This window comes from Monomorium pharaonis, chromosome 1, assembly GCF_013373865.1.
Source record: "Monomorium pharaonis isolate MP-MQ-018 chromosome 1, ASM1337386v2, whole genome shotgun sequence".
Classification (NCBI taxonomy): domain Eukaryota; kingdom Metazoa; phylum Arthropoda; class Insecta; order Hymenoptera; family Formicidae; genus Monomorium; species Monomorium pharaonis.
Window position 1 is genome coordinate 7,137,001 of NC_050467.1, and position 15,044 is coordinate 7,152,044.

The 15,044-nt window shown below is 27.3% G+C and overlaps 1 protein-coding gene across 3 annotated transcripts; it reads left to right on the forward strand.

Annotated features, from left to right (window-relative positions):
• Window positions 1-240: 240 nt before the first annotated feature.
• On the forward strand, window positions 241-14,947 carry LOC105833528. Of its 3 annotated transcripts, none has more exons than XM_036295326.1 (3): window positions 241-1,018; window positions 5,443-5,718; window positions 8,090-10,345. In XM_036295326.1, the coding sequence occupies exons 2-3, from the start codon at window positions 5,626-5,628 to the stop codon at window positions 10,172-10,174; spliced, it is 2,178 nt and encodes a 725-aa protein (XP_036151219.1). In that variant the 5' UTR covers window positions 241-1,018; window positions 5,443-5,625; the 3' UTR covers window positions 10,175-10,345. The 3 variants fall into 3 exon arrangements, with proteins under 3 accessions (XP_036151219.1, XP_012530781.2, XP_036151218.1); XM_012675327.3 differs by lacking the exon at window positions 241-1,018 and adding an exon at window positions 14,799-14,947 and having other exon boundaries at window positions 5,021-5,718; window positions 8,090-9,994; XM_036295325.1 differs by lacking the exon at window positions 241-1,018 and having other exon boundaries at window positions 5,021-5,718.
• Window positions 14,948-15,044: the final 97 nt, after the last annotated feature.

The window sequence follows — 15,044 nt, forward strand, 5'->3', positions numbered from 1 at the left end:
GACGTGGCACGAAGTGCCGTATCAATGCCAATGGTGGGCCAGGAGCGTCCCGTCTCTCGAAACGTAATAATAAATTTAGGCCAGTATCCATAGTCGAGTTTTATATACTTTACGATTGTCTTAAGATGTCATCAATCACAATTTAAAATTAACAAATTAGCATCTTAAGATATTATATACTTAAGATCATTTTGAAATAAGATTCGACTATGAATATTCAAAAACCAATCTCTTAGTACAGTGCTGTATGCATACAGTAAATTGCAGAGAGGTTTGCAATACGTTTTCAATAAGTTTCAAAACATAGGTTTGCTCGTGATTGAACGTAATATAATATACTATACTTAATGAATCTTACGATTATCTTTATAATGGAATTGCTTTTATTGTATAAATAAGAATATTTCTCAACTAAATAACTTAATTAAATGCTAGTTTGTCAATGGTTATTTAATATAAGTATATGTGATTATAAATATATAATTTCACATTCTTTTTTAACTATATATAATTTAACTTCTTTATTAACCGTAACTACAAAGTTTAATTGAATTTTTATAATTATAATTTTTATAATTACAGTTATGATCTCCGCGCCTTTACTTACATTATGTTTGAAAATAAAATCTTAAATTTGACAAAATATATTTTTGTTTCAATATTATAGTCATCACAAATGATTGTTTCAATAATATATAACATTAACATTAAAGGATTCTAATTTTCTTAATTGTTATTTTCTGTTTGATATTTCTTCCTCTTGACTCATAAAATTTATTAAATAATGAGAATATATTGTATTTATTTATAAATTTATATAAAATTTTTTATATAAGCAAATTGCATTTATTTATTACCGTATAATCTTATTTCAACGTTTAACATTTTGAAAATAAAAATATTTACAAAACAAAAATGTTTTTTTGGTAGTTACATTACTGGCTTAAATGTGTGTAATATGTGGTTTTCGTTGATATGCACGTGCAATCGTGAGGAACGCCGACTATAAACACGTAAGGTACGTGGTACTTTCTAGAGTTCATAAAATATCAGTGATATTTCCCACACTATTATATATATAATATATACCAATTGCACCTTCAATTGAAAATCGTTCTCGGGAAATAATCTCTAGTTGAAAGTTACTTGAAGGAATCGCTCGGCCGCTCCTACCGCCATCTGGAAGTTTCCGAAATCATTTTCGAATCACTATAACTTTCTCTAGCTGGCACTTATTTTTTACTGTTTTTGTACTAGCGCAGTACAATCTACTAGAATCAATTCTAGTCATAAAATCTGGAAAGTTAATAATCAACAGTTTGCCGAAAAAACAATTCGAATGTCATTGCGCGAACAATTTTAAACTTTAAATACACTTTCTTACTGTTCTTTTTTTAATAATTTCTAATTCTACCCTTGCAGTACCACTCAGCACTACCTATATATTATAGGTATACGCAAGAAACATATTAAATCAATCTTTTAAAACTTCGATTTCATTGTGAATTTTAATTATGAATATTATGATATAACATTTTATAAATATTTTTAAATTATTACTTTATGACGTAACATTACAATCACACTGTAAAAATATTTTTTTTACTGAAATATATTTTATAATAAAATATTATATAAAAACTACATATTTAAAAACATGTTATAAAATATCATAAAATTGTAATAACGTTGTTATAGTGATATCTTGTTTACTGTGTAATAATAAATAAGATAATAATTTACATATAAAATATCGGTTCAAGAAAATTAAATTAAATAAAAAACTCTAAATTAATCTAATTAAATTAAAAATTAAAAAAAAGCCTGCCCAGATTTACAAAGGAAGGTCACTAACATACTATTTGTTTTTCATTTTTAATAGCCAGACAGTACAGTATGTTAATTGCAGGGTTCCCAGATAGCACAGATAATTCTTCTAAGTTCAAAAAGAATTCACCTTTTTTAATTCTTTAAGAATTTACGTAATCTGTTCGAAATGAGTTCAAGAAGAGTACCATATTTAAATTTGTTATGAATTCACATAATTTAGTCAAAATGAGTTAAAAAGGAATTCAATATTCAAATTCGTTATGAATTCACATAATTTAGTCAAAGTAAGTTAAAAAGGAATTCAATTAAATTTGTTATGAATTCACATAATTGTTTGAAATTAGTTAAAAAAAATACCACATACAAATTTATTATGAATTTATATAATTTAGTCAATATAAAAATTCTTATAAAGAGCCGTAATACTTTAAAAAGATATAACAAATATAAGTGTCTTTTTAATTTTTCTTTGACAAAGCAAAAAAATTTTATAAGACATTTTTTTATTTTATTAAAAAGGAACATAAAAATATATATCTCTTTGTTATTTGTCGTAAATTTGATATATAACTAAATAAATTTTTTTTTATTATAATGAACATATAATAACGCGTTTAATAAAAAATTTGTAAAAAAATTATTAAAAAGTACATTATATTTATATAAAATTAGGAAATGTTAATTCAATAATATATTGCAACAAAATATGAGAAAATTTTATACATAATTTATACATGTAGTAACAATAAGAGAGTTTCTTACTTATAATAATAATATACTAAATTCTTTATTTTTGTGGCAGTATATTTTTAAATGAAGAACATTTCTCATATTTCAAAAAATCCTTTATTATCCTTTTTTTTACATCCAAAGAAATTCCTTTTTGCACTATAAAAGAAATCATAATAAATTTAAAAAAGTATCTCGAAAAGTTCCATTAAAATACTATTTAAAAATAATTTTAATATTCTAGTGAATTCTTATACAATATAAAATGAACTTTATATGCATTACAAAAGGGACTCAGAATTGGTGACATACAAAAGAACTTTTTTTGAACTCTTAAGAATCCTTTTGGTGCAAAAATGGGTTAGAAAAAGACTTCATTTCAAAATTTTGGTGTTTAAAAAGAATTCTTTTCGAATTCGTTGTGCTATCTGGGTTAGGTAGTAAACTAGTTAAAAAGTTGAAAGTTAATAATAAAGTTAAAAAATTAATAACTTTTAATTTAATTTAGTTAATTTTAATTTAATGATTTAATTTTTCACTTTCACTAGTTATTTTTGAAACGTATAAACTTCAATTTAATTATTAACTTTTTTCTTAAATTAACAATTTTATCTGAGTAAAAGAAAAAAATTATAAAATAAAAATACATTCCTACATGAAAACAACTGCTTTTTTGTTATTTCATATAACATTATAACTTAATTTACAAATAAAATATTAAATATATTTTATGATACTGTAATTATGTCGGTAATCTGAATTAAATAAATTATATTGCTTTTTAATTTAATATAAATAAAGCTTCTCAAAATTGCCAGTAATTATTTACTTTAACTCGTGTTAAATTAATTTTAACGTAACTTTAACTGATTGTGAGTTAGTATTTTATTTATGTAACTTTTAACTTAACTAAATTAATTTTAATTTAATTTAGTTTAAAAAATATATTAACTTGCCCAACCCTAGTTAATTGGAATATAAAACATATATGTTAAAGATATTTTAGTCATATTTTTAAAAACTATCTAAAAATCTATTTTAGATATTGTGCTAGCTGTTTGAGTATTTCTTAAACAAAAGATAAAAAAAGATTTTTGAAAAATTGAAAACATTAATTAAGTTCAGTTTTTCTGTTGACTTTATTAATGCTTTTTAAATTATATCTCTGTAACATCTTTTTAAATTATTTTACTGACTTAACTACTTAATAACTTATTCATGCATGTGTTCTTTATTGACAATAAGACATAACTTTTATGAATTCGTTAATTGGTACGGACTTATGAACGATTGTTGTCCTGCGAATAATTTATCTTTGTAACAAACTGAATTTTACTTGAGAAGGACCAAATTCTATGGTCAAAATGTTGTGAGACTGTAATTTACAATAAAATATTGCCACTTTGTCGACTGTTAATCTGCTCATTCCTTGGCTATATATAATTACTGGCAATATTAAATTATCTCATTTTTTGTTAAAAACATTAATGTGAACTTATAGAAATTGTCTTCTATCAAATGTTATAACAATTTTTATAATATTGTTTTATATTTTGTGAGAATTAATATTTTTGCAACATAAAATGTATATAAACAAATGTTTATAAAATTTAGCTCCAAAGTAGTACTGTAAACTATTTTCTTTTCTTTTCTGTTTTAGCCTTTTTCAATAAAAAATTTCATTATGGGCTCCTATTCTATAACTTATAACTCATAATTGGTAAACATAAATTTACTTTAACAATAATATTTTACTTTAATATTTTACAGTTTACATCTGACCAAGACCCATTTTATATCATACTAGTTTCTTTTTTTGTAAAATTTTTGTTTGGTATAAAAATAATAGCTAAAAAATAAGATTAAAATAAATTATCCGTATATACCCAGATAGCACAGAGAGTTCAAAAAGAACTCAATTGTATGTCACCAATTATGAATTCTTTTTAAGATGCAAAAAGAATTATTTTTATTATATTTTTATGAAAATAATTCTTTTTGCATCTCAAAAAGAATGCATAATTGGTGACATACAATTGAGTTCTTTTTGAACTCTCTGTGCTATCTGGGTAATCACATATTCATATGTATTCCATTATAAATCATAAATATATATAATTACACATAGGCAATTTTTTCTCATTTTTTCATACTTAACTTTTTGTAAAAGAAACAATGCGAAAATTATCTTTTTAATTAGTTTTTATCTTTTTAGTATGACTATTAGTAAATATAAATTTTATTAAAAAAAAACTAATATAAACATATATGGACTAGAATTTTATACATATATATTTTACATATTTTTATATAAAAAATTTTCCTGATCAAAAATTTTGTAACAGGATATTGCATAATATTTACAAAAAAATTCAATATTAGCATATCTATAATTAAAATAAATAAAAATAAGTCAATCTTTCCAAAAAGTTATTGATATAATTATTATAGTTTTTATTATTATGTATCCTTAAAAAAAACAAAATCTTGAAAATTAGCAGTTTTCGCTAAAATTGAGAAATAAAATCCATTAAATTATAAGACAAAGTCATATTATTCCATGTCCATACTTAATATTACTATTTTTGCAATTAACATTATTTCAATTTAAATAAAAGATAAGTGATATCTTGAAAATAATTATAGACTATCGTTATTTTATGTTATATCTTTCAATCTGTGTACACACAACCTGTAGCAAATTTCAGTTTTACTTGAATATAGTCTTTGTAAATTGTCTTCAATATTTTGACATAAATAGATTACATATATCATAAATCTTTCTATTTAAACAGATGTTTAACTGCCATTGTTATTGTTCCTGTCTTGCCTTTTCTGTTTCTTTCTTCAAGGATAAATCCAAAGAATATGTATGAAACGCAGGTAGAACATCAAAAGTATGCTCACTGGACTGTTGATGTCCAGCGTGGGATTTAAAACCAGACTCAGCAAATCACGTCGCAGATAGTATATCCTACCGGCGAACGGAACGAAGGAACAGAGGAGCCGTATACCTGAGGACAACGCTTCGGGCGAACGTTAAGTGAAAGCTCAGTTTAAATACGAATGCCACACCACTCACATCTCCCGAAGATTACACTCGGATTTATAGAGTATCGAATTTTTTTTTTACGATATCTTATTTCTCGGACAGTCCTGGTACGTAGCAGCAATCGCAATTCAATAATTGACATCATATGTGTACATATGCACGTACTATTATGATTGCTTCCAAATTATACATTTTTAAAGAAAAAATTTATAATACTCTTTTCTCGTTTGTCTATAATTTTTCGCGCTAAAGCGTTTTTCAAGAAAAAAAAAACATTATTTGTTACATTATTTTAAAATAGATTACACAAAGATTTTAGAAATTTGTGATTTATGTGGATTATGTGGATATTTTTGTGGATTTATTTTAATTAATACATGAAAATTTAAATTATGTGTGTATGTGTGTGTGTGTGTGTGTGTGTGTGGTGCAGTGTATTTCTTTTAATATTTAGATAAAATATTAATTCAAACATATCTAATAATTTTATACGTGTCTCCTAAATTATTTAGCATTAGATAGTGTTAAAAATGTAAATAAACAAACCAAAAATGTATATGAACCAACACGTGTTACGTAATTTTTGGACTTAATTTAATTCAATTTAGAATTCTGATGTTCAATCACACAATTTCAATAATTATCACAATTGATACATTTTTTTAATGTGCAGAGCGTTATGTAAGAGATCAGAGAAAATTTAAGAAGTGATTCTCTGGATGATAAAATAAAACGGAAACCAAGATTAACAAAATTACGATTAAGGTTTTGTTTTTTAATTATAAATGTTTAGATTTCCTTCTCACATGAATATTTAAATATTTAAAACTACAAAATCAAGAACAAAATTTCAGTGGAAACTTTCTTGTTTTAATTATAACAATTAAATTTACGTTCTTTCGGCATTGTTTATTAGAGTTAAAAAAATTAATATGCATGTTCATTTTTTTAATAGTTTGAAATAAAAAAAAAAGCATTCAGTACGAATATTTTGGACGAATCAGAACAGTAAAAAACAGTAAAGAAAATTGGAAATGCAGTATGCGTTAGGAAAGAGCAGTTTTTCCTTTTTTACATCGATATGTCAAAAAATTAAGATTTGATCTTAATAAATTTAAACTTTTGAAACTAAAATAAATTCAAATAATTTAAACTATTTGACATTTGATCTTGAGATTTAAACTGTCCGAACAATTCGATTTAATTCATAGTACGTTTTATGTATATTTAAACATTAAAAATTACAAAATTTAAACTAATGACATTTCGAAGAACACTATCTTTTTTAATTATAATGCTCAATTGTAATAGTTATGTATTTTAAGCACTTTTTACATAAATATTTAAACATTTATAATTAAAAAACCAAGTTTAGATAATAATTAATTAAAAAATTAAATTTATACAATAAAGTTAAAAAGTTAATAATTTTTAACTTAATTTACAAGGAAGATTAGATATCTGGAAATTCAGAAAATTCTAAAACTTTGTATGCAAGTAAAGTACGTAGTTTATCCGCAAAACTAAATTAATTATTAATTTTTTTCTTATTTGTGTCAAATTACAGTTTGAAGGGATAACTTTACGCTTTGAAAAGAAAATGTAGATTTTTTTGCGAAATAATTATTGAACTGTGAAAAATATTGAAAAAATTTTTCGGAAAGTATGAATTTTAATTTTAATATTTATTTAGATGTAGCTTTGTAAACAGAAAAAAGAAATGCAACTTTTTTTCGATAATTTCGGTTGACAATTATTCTAGAAAAAAATGCCATTTTTTTCAAAGAATGATTTTACTACTTTAAATCAAAATTTAGCGTAAACAAAAAATAGTTTTGTGTTATGCATGAACTACTTGTATTCAAAAGTTTCTAGTTACCTAACCTCCCTTGTTAGTTAAATTTAGACAAGTTTAACTAGTTATTTTTTTAAAAACACAAATTCTAACTTACTAATTTATTTCTCAAATAAATAATTTATCCATGTAAAAGAAACTACAAAAGAAAAAGATACATTCTTACAAAATCAGTATATTTCTTCATTACTTCATATATATAAACTTGATTTATAATAAAATATTAAATTCTAAAAAGTATTTTTATATTTACAAAAAAATAAAATTGTAAATATTTAAAATATATAAATTAAACACACAAACATAGATATTCTATAAATAATTACACTTTATGAATTTTGTTAATATGAATGTGTTTGTATTCAGAGAAAAATTTAAAGATTTAAATAAAATTTATAAATAAAAAACAATTAAAAATTTTCAAATATCCATTTACCATTATATTAATACAATTGTTTATTGCAATTGGCACACAATATTGCAAATTTTTAATTTTTTACTTTTTTATAAATTTATAATTTATAAGTACATGCATTTTTAATAAATAATATCTAATAAAGTAAATAATTTATCTGTGTTATGCAGAATGTCTAATAAATAAATGATATTTGTGTTATTTGCAGAAATGGTTGTTTGACGTAACAATTTTTGACCTACTTCCGGCAGAGAGTTTAAGAGATATTAAAATGTATCAGTCAATATCAGCCATGAAACCAATCCTGTACAGGGTCGAGACATACATCGTACCCGAGACGGAGAACTTATCAATGATTAATAAGCTCGACGATCTCACACTTGCGAATCAATTCACGAGCGAAAGCATATTTGAGAACAACAATAACGAGAAAGATGCGTCGTTCACTTCGGATAATAAATACGAAGAACTCGCCAGATTCTCCACCGAGAATAGCAAGTTGATTGGCGTAAAAATCGTGAAAGACATAACGAATGAGAATGACATTCTACTTGATGAATGCCTCGACGATGATATTGTTAAATACTACAATGACATGAATTTCTGCTGTTCTAAAGAGCGTGTACAGAAACCAGAGTTTCAGGCGTCAGTTGGGCCGCAGGAGGCGTTATATCCCGCGAGACAATTCAGCAGGGTCAACAGTCTGATATCAATCGACGAGAGGAGCGAGAATTCCATAAACACCAAGCTGAATGACTTCTGCTATCACGGTTACAAGAACGGTTGCACCGCGTCGATTCAGTCACCCGAGGAAGTCAGCGAGGAAATCTTCCGGGAGAATTGGTTGCAAAAGATTGAGATTCTTAGGCATCGCGAGACTATCCTGCGGGAACGGGAGACGAACCTACAGAAGAGGGAACGGGAACTGTTTAGAAAAGAGAAGGAGTTAAGGATCACGGAGAGAATGCTCAATGATAAAATGAAGCAGGTAGAGATCCTGAACGAACAACTCAAATACCAAAAAGATACGTTAGTCGTTGGGAAGAGGTTGGAGGAAGTGGCACGAATTTTATCAGACGACGTCGAGAAGTCGACTACATTCACAGAGGAAAAGATACCAAGTAAAAAAGATGTTCTGAAGAAGATGGAGATTTCGAAGAAAGAAGAGATTCCGAGACGAGTGGAGATTCAAAGGAAAGAAGAGATTTCGAGGAAAGCGGAAATGCCAAGGAAAGAAGAGATTCCGAGACGAGCGGAGATTCAAAAGAAAGAAGAGATTCCGAAAAAAGTGGAAATGCCAAGAAAAGAAGAGATTTCAAAAAAAGTAGAAATTCCAAGACAAGAAGAGATTGCGAGAAAAGCAGAGATATTGAAAAAAGCAGAGATTCCAAAAAATCCTATCATCAATTCGTCATCTATTGTCAATCCACCTATCATTATTCCGCCTATCGTCAATCCACCTATCGTTAATCCATCTGTTATTAAACCATCTATCGTCAATCCATCCATCATCAATTCATGCCAGAGAAAGGAATCTACTAATAAAAAACTAATACGTTCGACGCGTTCGAGTTTCTCGTCGAGAAAATCTTTTTCGAAGACCCATTTGTATGGTACCGTAAGGAGCAGAGAACGACCGAAGAAAATTTACGACGATCTGAACTCGACGTTGTCGGCTGCTAGCATAGATTCGCCTAATAAACAGACATCAGTGTTGTTCAACCCGACGCAATACCAGAAGCCTTCCGTGTTCACAAGATCGGCAAGCGAACGATGGTCCAGGCACCGGGTAGACACTGTAGGGATGCTGCAGAGAGTAACCGAGGAGAAATCTGAGTACATAATTGAGGAAGAGAAGATCTTTCAAAAAGTCAGCGACAATATATGCGCTTTGCAAGAGAAAGAGGCAAGGTTCCAAGACTATGGACTCGTGGATTGTATTCCAAGTGCTATTTCAGGCACGATTACGCAACGTAATTCCGACAACGAAGAAAGATTGTCCTCATATCTCAATCTGGAAACCGGCGAGAGATATAATCATCGAAATTCAGTTAACATTTCCAAGGATCGACCAATCTCCTGGACTAGCGAGACGCAGCAGAATAAACATCAGGTGTGTGAATCGGTATTGATGAAACAACCGGCTGAGAATAAGGAAAATGCCGCATACAATTCGCGCTACAACGCAGAGAAAATTGGAGTGAAGAACATCAAGTTGGCTTCCAAGCTAACTGCCAAACCAAAAGCCAAGCCGACTACAAAGTCAAAAAAATTCTTTCTGTTTCGTTCCTAGATAAAAAAATGTCTCTTGTATATATAAAAAGAATGTTCTTTTAGAATTTAGTTTCAAAATTATAGTAGTTACACAGGACAACATGGACTTCGAAAAATTCTACTATAATTTTAGTAAAATTTTATTAAACTTACTATAATTTATTATGATTATGACTATATTTTACTAATTACTTATAATTTTAGTGAAATTTTATAAACATTATGATACATTTTATTAAATTATAATAAATTATACTAAAATTATAGTAAAATTCTTTGAAGTCTATGCTGTTCTATGACTATCATAATTTTGAAGGTAAATTCTGAGAGATACAATTCTCTCTGTATTTTCAAATATCTATTTTAAAGATATTTTGTAGAATTTTAAAAGGCATATTTTAATAACAAATATTTTAAAGATATCTTTTAAGACGTTTTTCAATTGTTTATAAGTATCTTTTAGAAATTCTGCAGATATTTTCAATACCTAGATAACCAAGCATGATGTAGCATTTTGAGCAAACTAATGCATTGCATGTGTTGTTATAGATTTGCTATACATTTGTCAACATCAAAATAAAACACATTACGAATTCAGCAACATGATTACTTATACATGCAATCGGTTGAGGACATTTAAAAAAGAAAACAGTCAGCAATAATGATACATTATATTGTTTGCGATATAACAGCAACATGGCAACAGCAAATGATTGATAACAAATTGATGCTGACACATTGCTATCAATTTACCATTGTTAAAAATAGAATTCATATGAGTTCAACTCAACAGACATAATGCTGTCTCACCTTGTTCCAAGTTTGTCTAAATTAGTTGCACAATTGTTGGCAACATAACTGTAACATCAAGATATTTGACTATCTGGATATTTTCAAAAATTTTAGATAACTTTTAGAAATGTCTCGAAATACTCAAATTTCAGTATATTGTTTGTAGTGATAAAATTTGAAGACTGGAAATAACATATACACAAAATACCTCTTTATATAACATGAATGTGTTAGCAAATAAAAGAGATCTTCTGATGCTATAAAAATTGTAACAATTATACTGCTTTGCCAAGAGCAGAACACAATTAAACCATTTATTATTAAAGCAATGACCCAAATAGATATTGTAATTTTATGCTATTACAATGGTATCACAAAAAATAAATGTTTGCATGTCCAGTGTGACATGTCTGTGTCTAGGTACAATCTTTAACATATTGAAAAAGAAAATTGTTGACTTGATTAACCTAGATATTCAAAGCAATGTGTCTATATTATTATCAGGAATTGCAATAATATATATTATTATTAAAATTATAGTCACTTTTGTTAGCAAATTAATGTCTTCACAATATAACAGTTCGAGTAGTAATTTACCAGCAACATGCCAGCAACTTTAAAATTATCACTAACTTTAAAATTTATGCTGTTATCATTGTGCTATAATAATAATAATAATAATAATAATAATAATAATAATAATAATAATAATAATAATAATAATAATAATAGTAATAATAATAATTTATAGGATCATATAATGCTGTTATACGATTGCTGACAACGCGAGATTTTGATACTATCTTGCTGTCAAACTGACAGCAATATATATACATATATATATGTATCAATACGTGTGTGTGTGTGTGTGTGTATACATATATACATTATTGTCTGTTATGTTTCTTCAATGTTGATATATTCAAAATTATTGAAGACAAATATAAGGCAAATTGTCATCATAAACAATCACAGATTTGTGCAATTTTTGCTCAGCCACACTTTGTCATATAGAAAATTTCTTTAATTAAAATATTTATATATTTAATTCAAATACATAAATACTTAAAAAAAGTTAATCAAGCTGAAAAATTTAGTTAACAACTTTTTTCTCAATGTGAGATATCTTTTAAATGACTGTAAGATTTCGATACTTTTTGATTTATAGTAATCAATACAGTCTAAAACGAGAATCTAATAACTTGAAGATTAGTTTTCCTCTTATTATTTTAAGTTTATATAAGTTTATATATTATTTCAAATTTATATTATTCCTAATGATCTCAGTTGTACATAATATATATATACATATATATATATATATATATATATATATATATATATATATAATGTAAATTTAATGTACAGTTGCAAGTTCGTATATATATCTCGAATCTGTTATGCGAAATTTACTATCTTTTCATTACGAAATTGCATTCATGAGCGATCATCGAGTAATAAAGACGCAATGCAATTCTGTATATAATTATTGAATTATATCATATTGTTACCAATAAAGAAACAGATTATATGTATAATCCAGATACACCCATCCAATTTTAATTGCATAAACACTCACCTGGAGTGATTTTTAGCTGTCTGTAAGATTAAATCCGATTTTTTCGTTGCTAAAATGTAAAAATCATGCTAGATAACTATACACAGAGAAAAATTCATATTATATTTGAGTATTAAATATTTCTCTTATAAGTTTATCATACATATCTAATTTATTCAAAATATACTCTGAATCTTTGTAAATTTAATTAAGAATATTAAGTTAAAATTCAATTTACTATATTAATCTGAGTTTTCTTTGAAAAATAAAATTTTATAATATTCTTTGAGAAATAAAATATACAATATTCTTCAGAACATAAATTCTTTTTTTGAGCATACATGTTGATAAGTTTTTCTAAAATTTGTGGTAAATATTTAAAACTGCTAGCAAAAAAATGTTTTTTATTAAAGTCAATAAGTTATTATATTTAAAAGAAGAAAAACAAATTGAGTAATTAATCCGATCAATCCTGGCTGAGGTGTTATTTTTTGCAATAATTTTTTTACCATTTTTTCTTCAAGAGAAAGAATCTTATAGAAGATTGTTAGCATCAAAAATATTAATCTCTAATTAATTTAATTTGTAATGTTACGCATTCCAACTGTATTTCAAGACTGACAATTTTGGCGTACAGTTCGCATGTGCTGGTATTTGTAAGTTTAAAATACTAAATTAACATGTAAACATCTAGTGTTGGCTTATAGTGACAAAATTAAATATATATTTGATTTTTAAATTATTCGAACTTGTAATAAAAATCTCTATTAATGTATTTGAGTAATTAAGTCCTTATAATTAGTAACAGAATGATATTTTTCTGTGTATATTTCCAAGTTGAACACGTATATGTGTCATTTAATTTAAACTACATACATGTTCATTGAGATATCTTACAACTCCAGTAATTCTGATTCAAACATATTTATTTGTTAACTTACATAAAGACTAATTGTTTCTGCAATTTCTTAAGGTTTAATGATTTATATAACAAGGTATAGTTTAGTACGGCCAGGAAGGTGGTTCCCCAGGCTTTAACTCTCTACCATACAACGCTGATTTGTCCCTGAACATTGTCATTCTTTCTGTCTCCATCCTGTCTATCTTATAACCAATCATGAAGCCAGCAAAGGGAAAGATGAGCGTCCAGTACATCTTCCAAATGTGCTTATGCGACAACTTCACTGTCATGACTTTCTCTGGTTTTACTTCACTTGTTCTGCTGCTGCTGTTGTTGCTCCTGCTTCTCTGCAAGTTGACGCTTCCAGTTGGCTGTGCGCCTAAGATCCGCGTAGATCGAGACCACTGCCACCGTGGGGAATATTACACTGACCAAGTTCCGCTTGATCAAAGTTGTAATAGTTTTAAAACTAACAGACTCCATCAAACTGAAAACATTTGAGAGGTCATTCTTTAGTAGTATTAAATAAACAAATAGCAGAAGATTGGTAATATCAAATGCTTTTTCCAATGTACATAGGCGACACAGTGTACCCAGTGCTTCTAAACTATGACACAAGTTAACACAATCATTTACAGCTAAAATGCCATGTTCAACAACCGTGTTGTCTCGTTTTGTATTCGCATTGAATGCAAAGTCATAATAACATCAGGGGCTCCATTCTTGAATTCATTCGCAAGAAAACATATGCGCAAATACCCGTTCTAACAGAAAAGTTGCAAGTTTATTGGTTAAAAACCATACAATAGCCAATAAATTTTCAACTTTTCTGTAAGAACAGAATTTGCGAATACGTTTCTCTTGCAAATGAATTCAAGAATCGAGCCCCAGGATATAATCATTTGATATTCTTATGAAATCATTGACAAATGGTATCCTTATGATCGTTGTTACTGTGACTTCTATGTTCTAGTTGCCAAGTCAATAGATACCAACATTACATGGATTAAATTTTTGACGGTAAAATAAAAAAATAGCATTTCCGCTACAAGTCGATGTTTATGAACAAAGTGTACAACTGCGTTTCATCGCTGAGAAAACTACCACTCTCTGTCCCTAAATTTCAGAAAACACAAAATTCAAAATTAGGTCTTATGCGAGGTCTACAATGGCAGCAGGAGTAATGGAGTAGGGAGTAAGAGTAACAATTGACCAATTAAAAACCGGGAGTAAACAAAATGGGCAAATCTCACATTTCATATTTCTTATTTTTTACTCCTACTCCATTACTCCTGCTGCCATTGTAGACCCCGCATTAAAGACGGCTTTGCAAAATATGTTTTTAAGACATCTAATGATTTGAGTTTGAACTTCGTGTTGTCCTTCCTCTAGGAAGGAAAAATTTTACTCGAGAAGGTAGAATAACTGAGCCAAGCAGAGCCAAGTCACGTCTCTTTAAAAGCTGCACGGGAAGGAAAAAGAACAAAGTTTCAGGGAGCAAAAGCAGCAAGATAAAGTTAAAACGATTGAGAGAAAGAAAGTCTCTTACGATTTACAAGCCGCATTGGTCGGCCGTGGAATTGGCGTGGACCTCGTATCAAGGTTAGGTTCACTCCATTTGTTATGTAACATACGTCA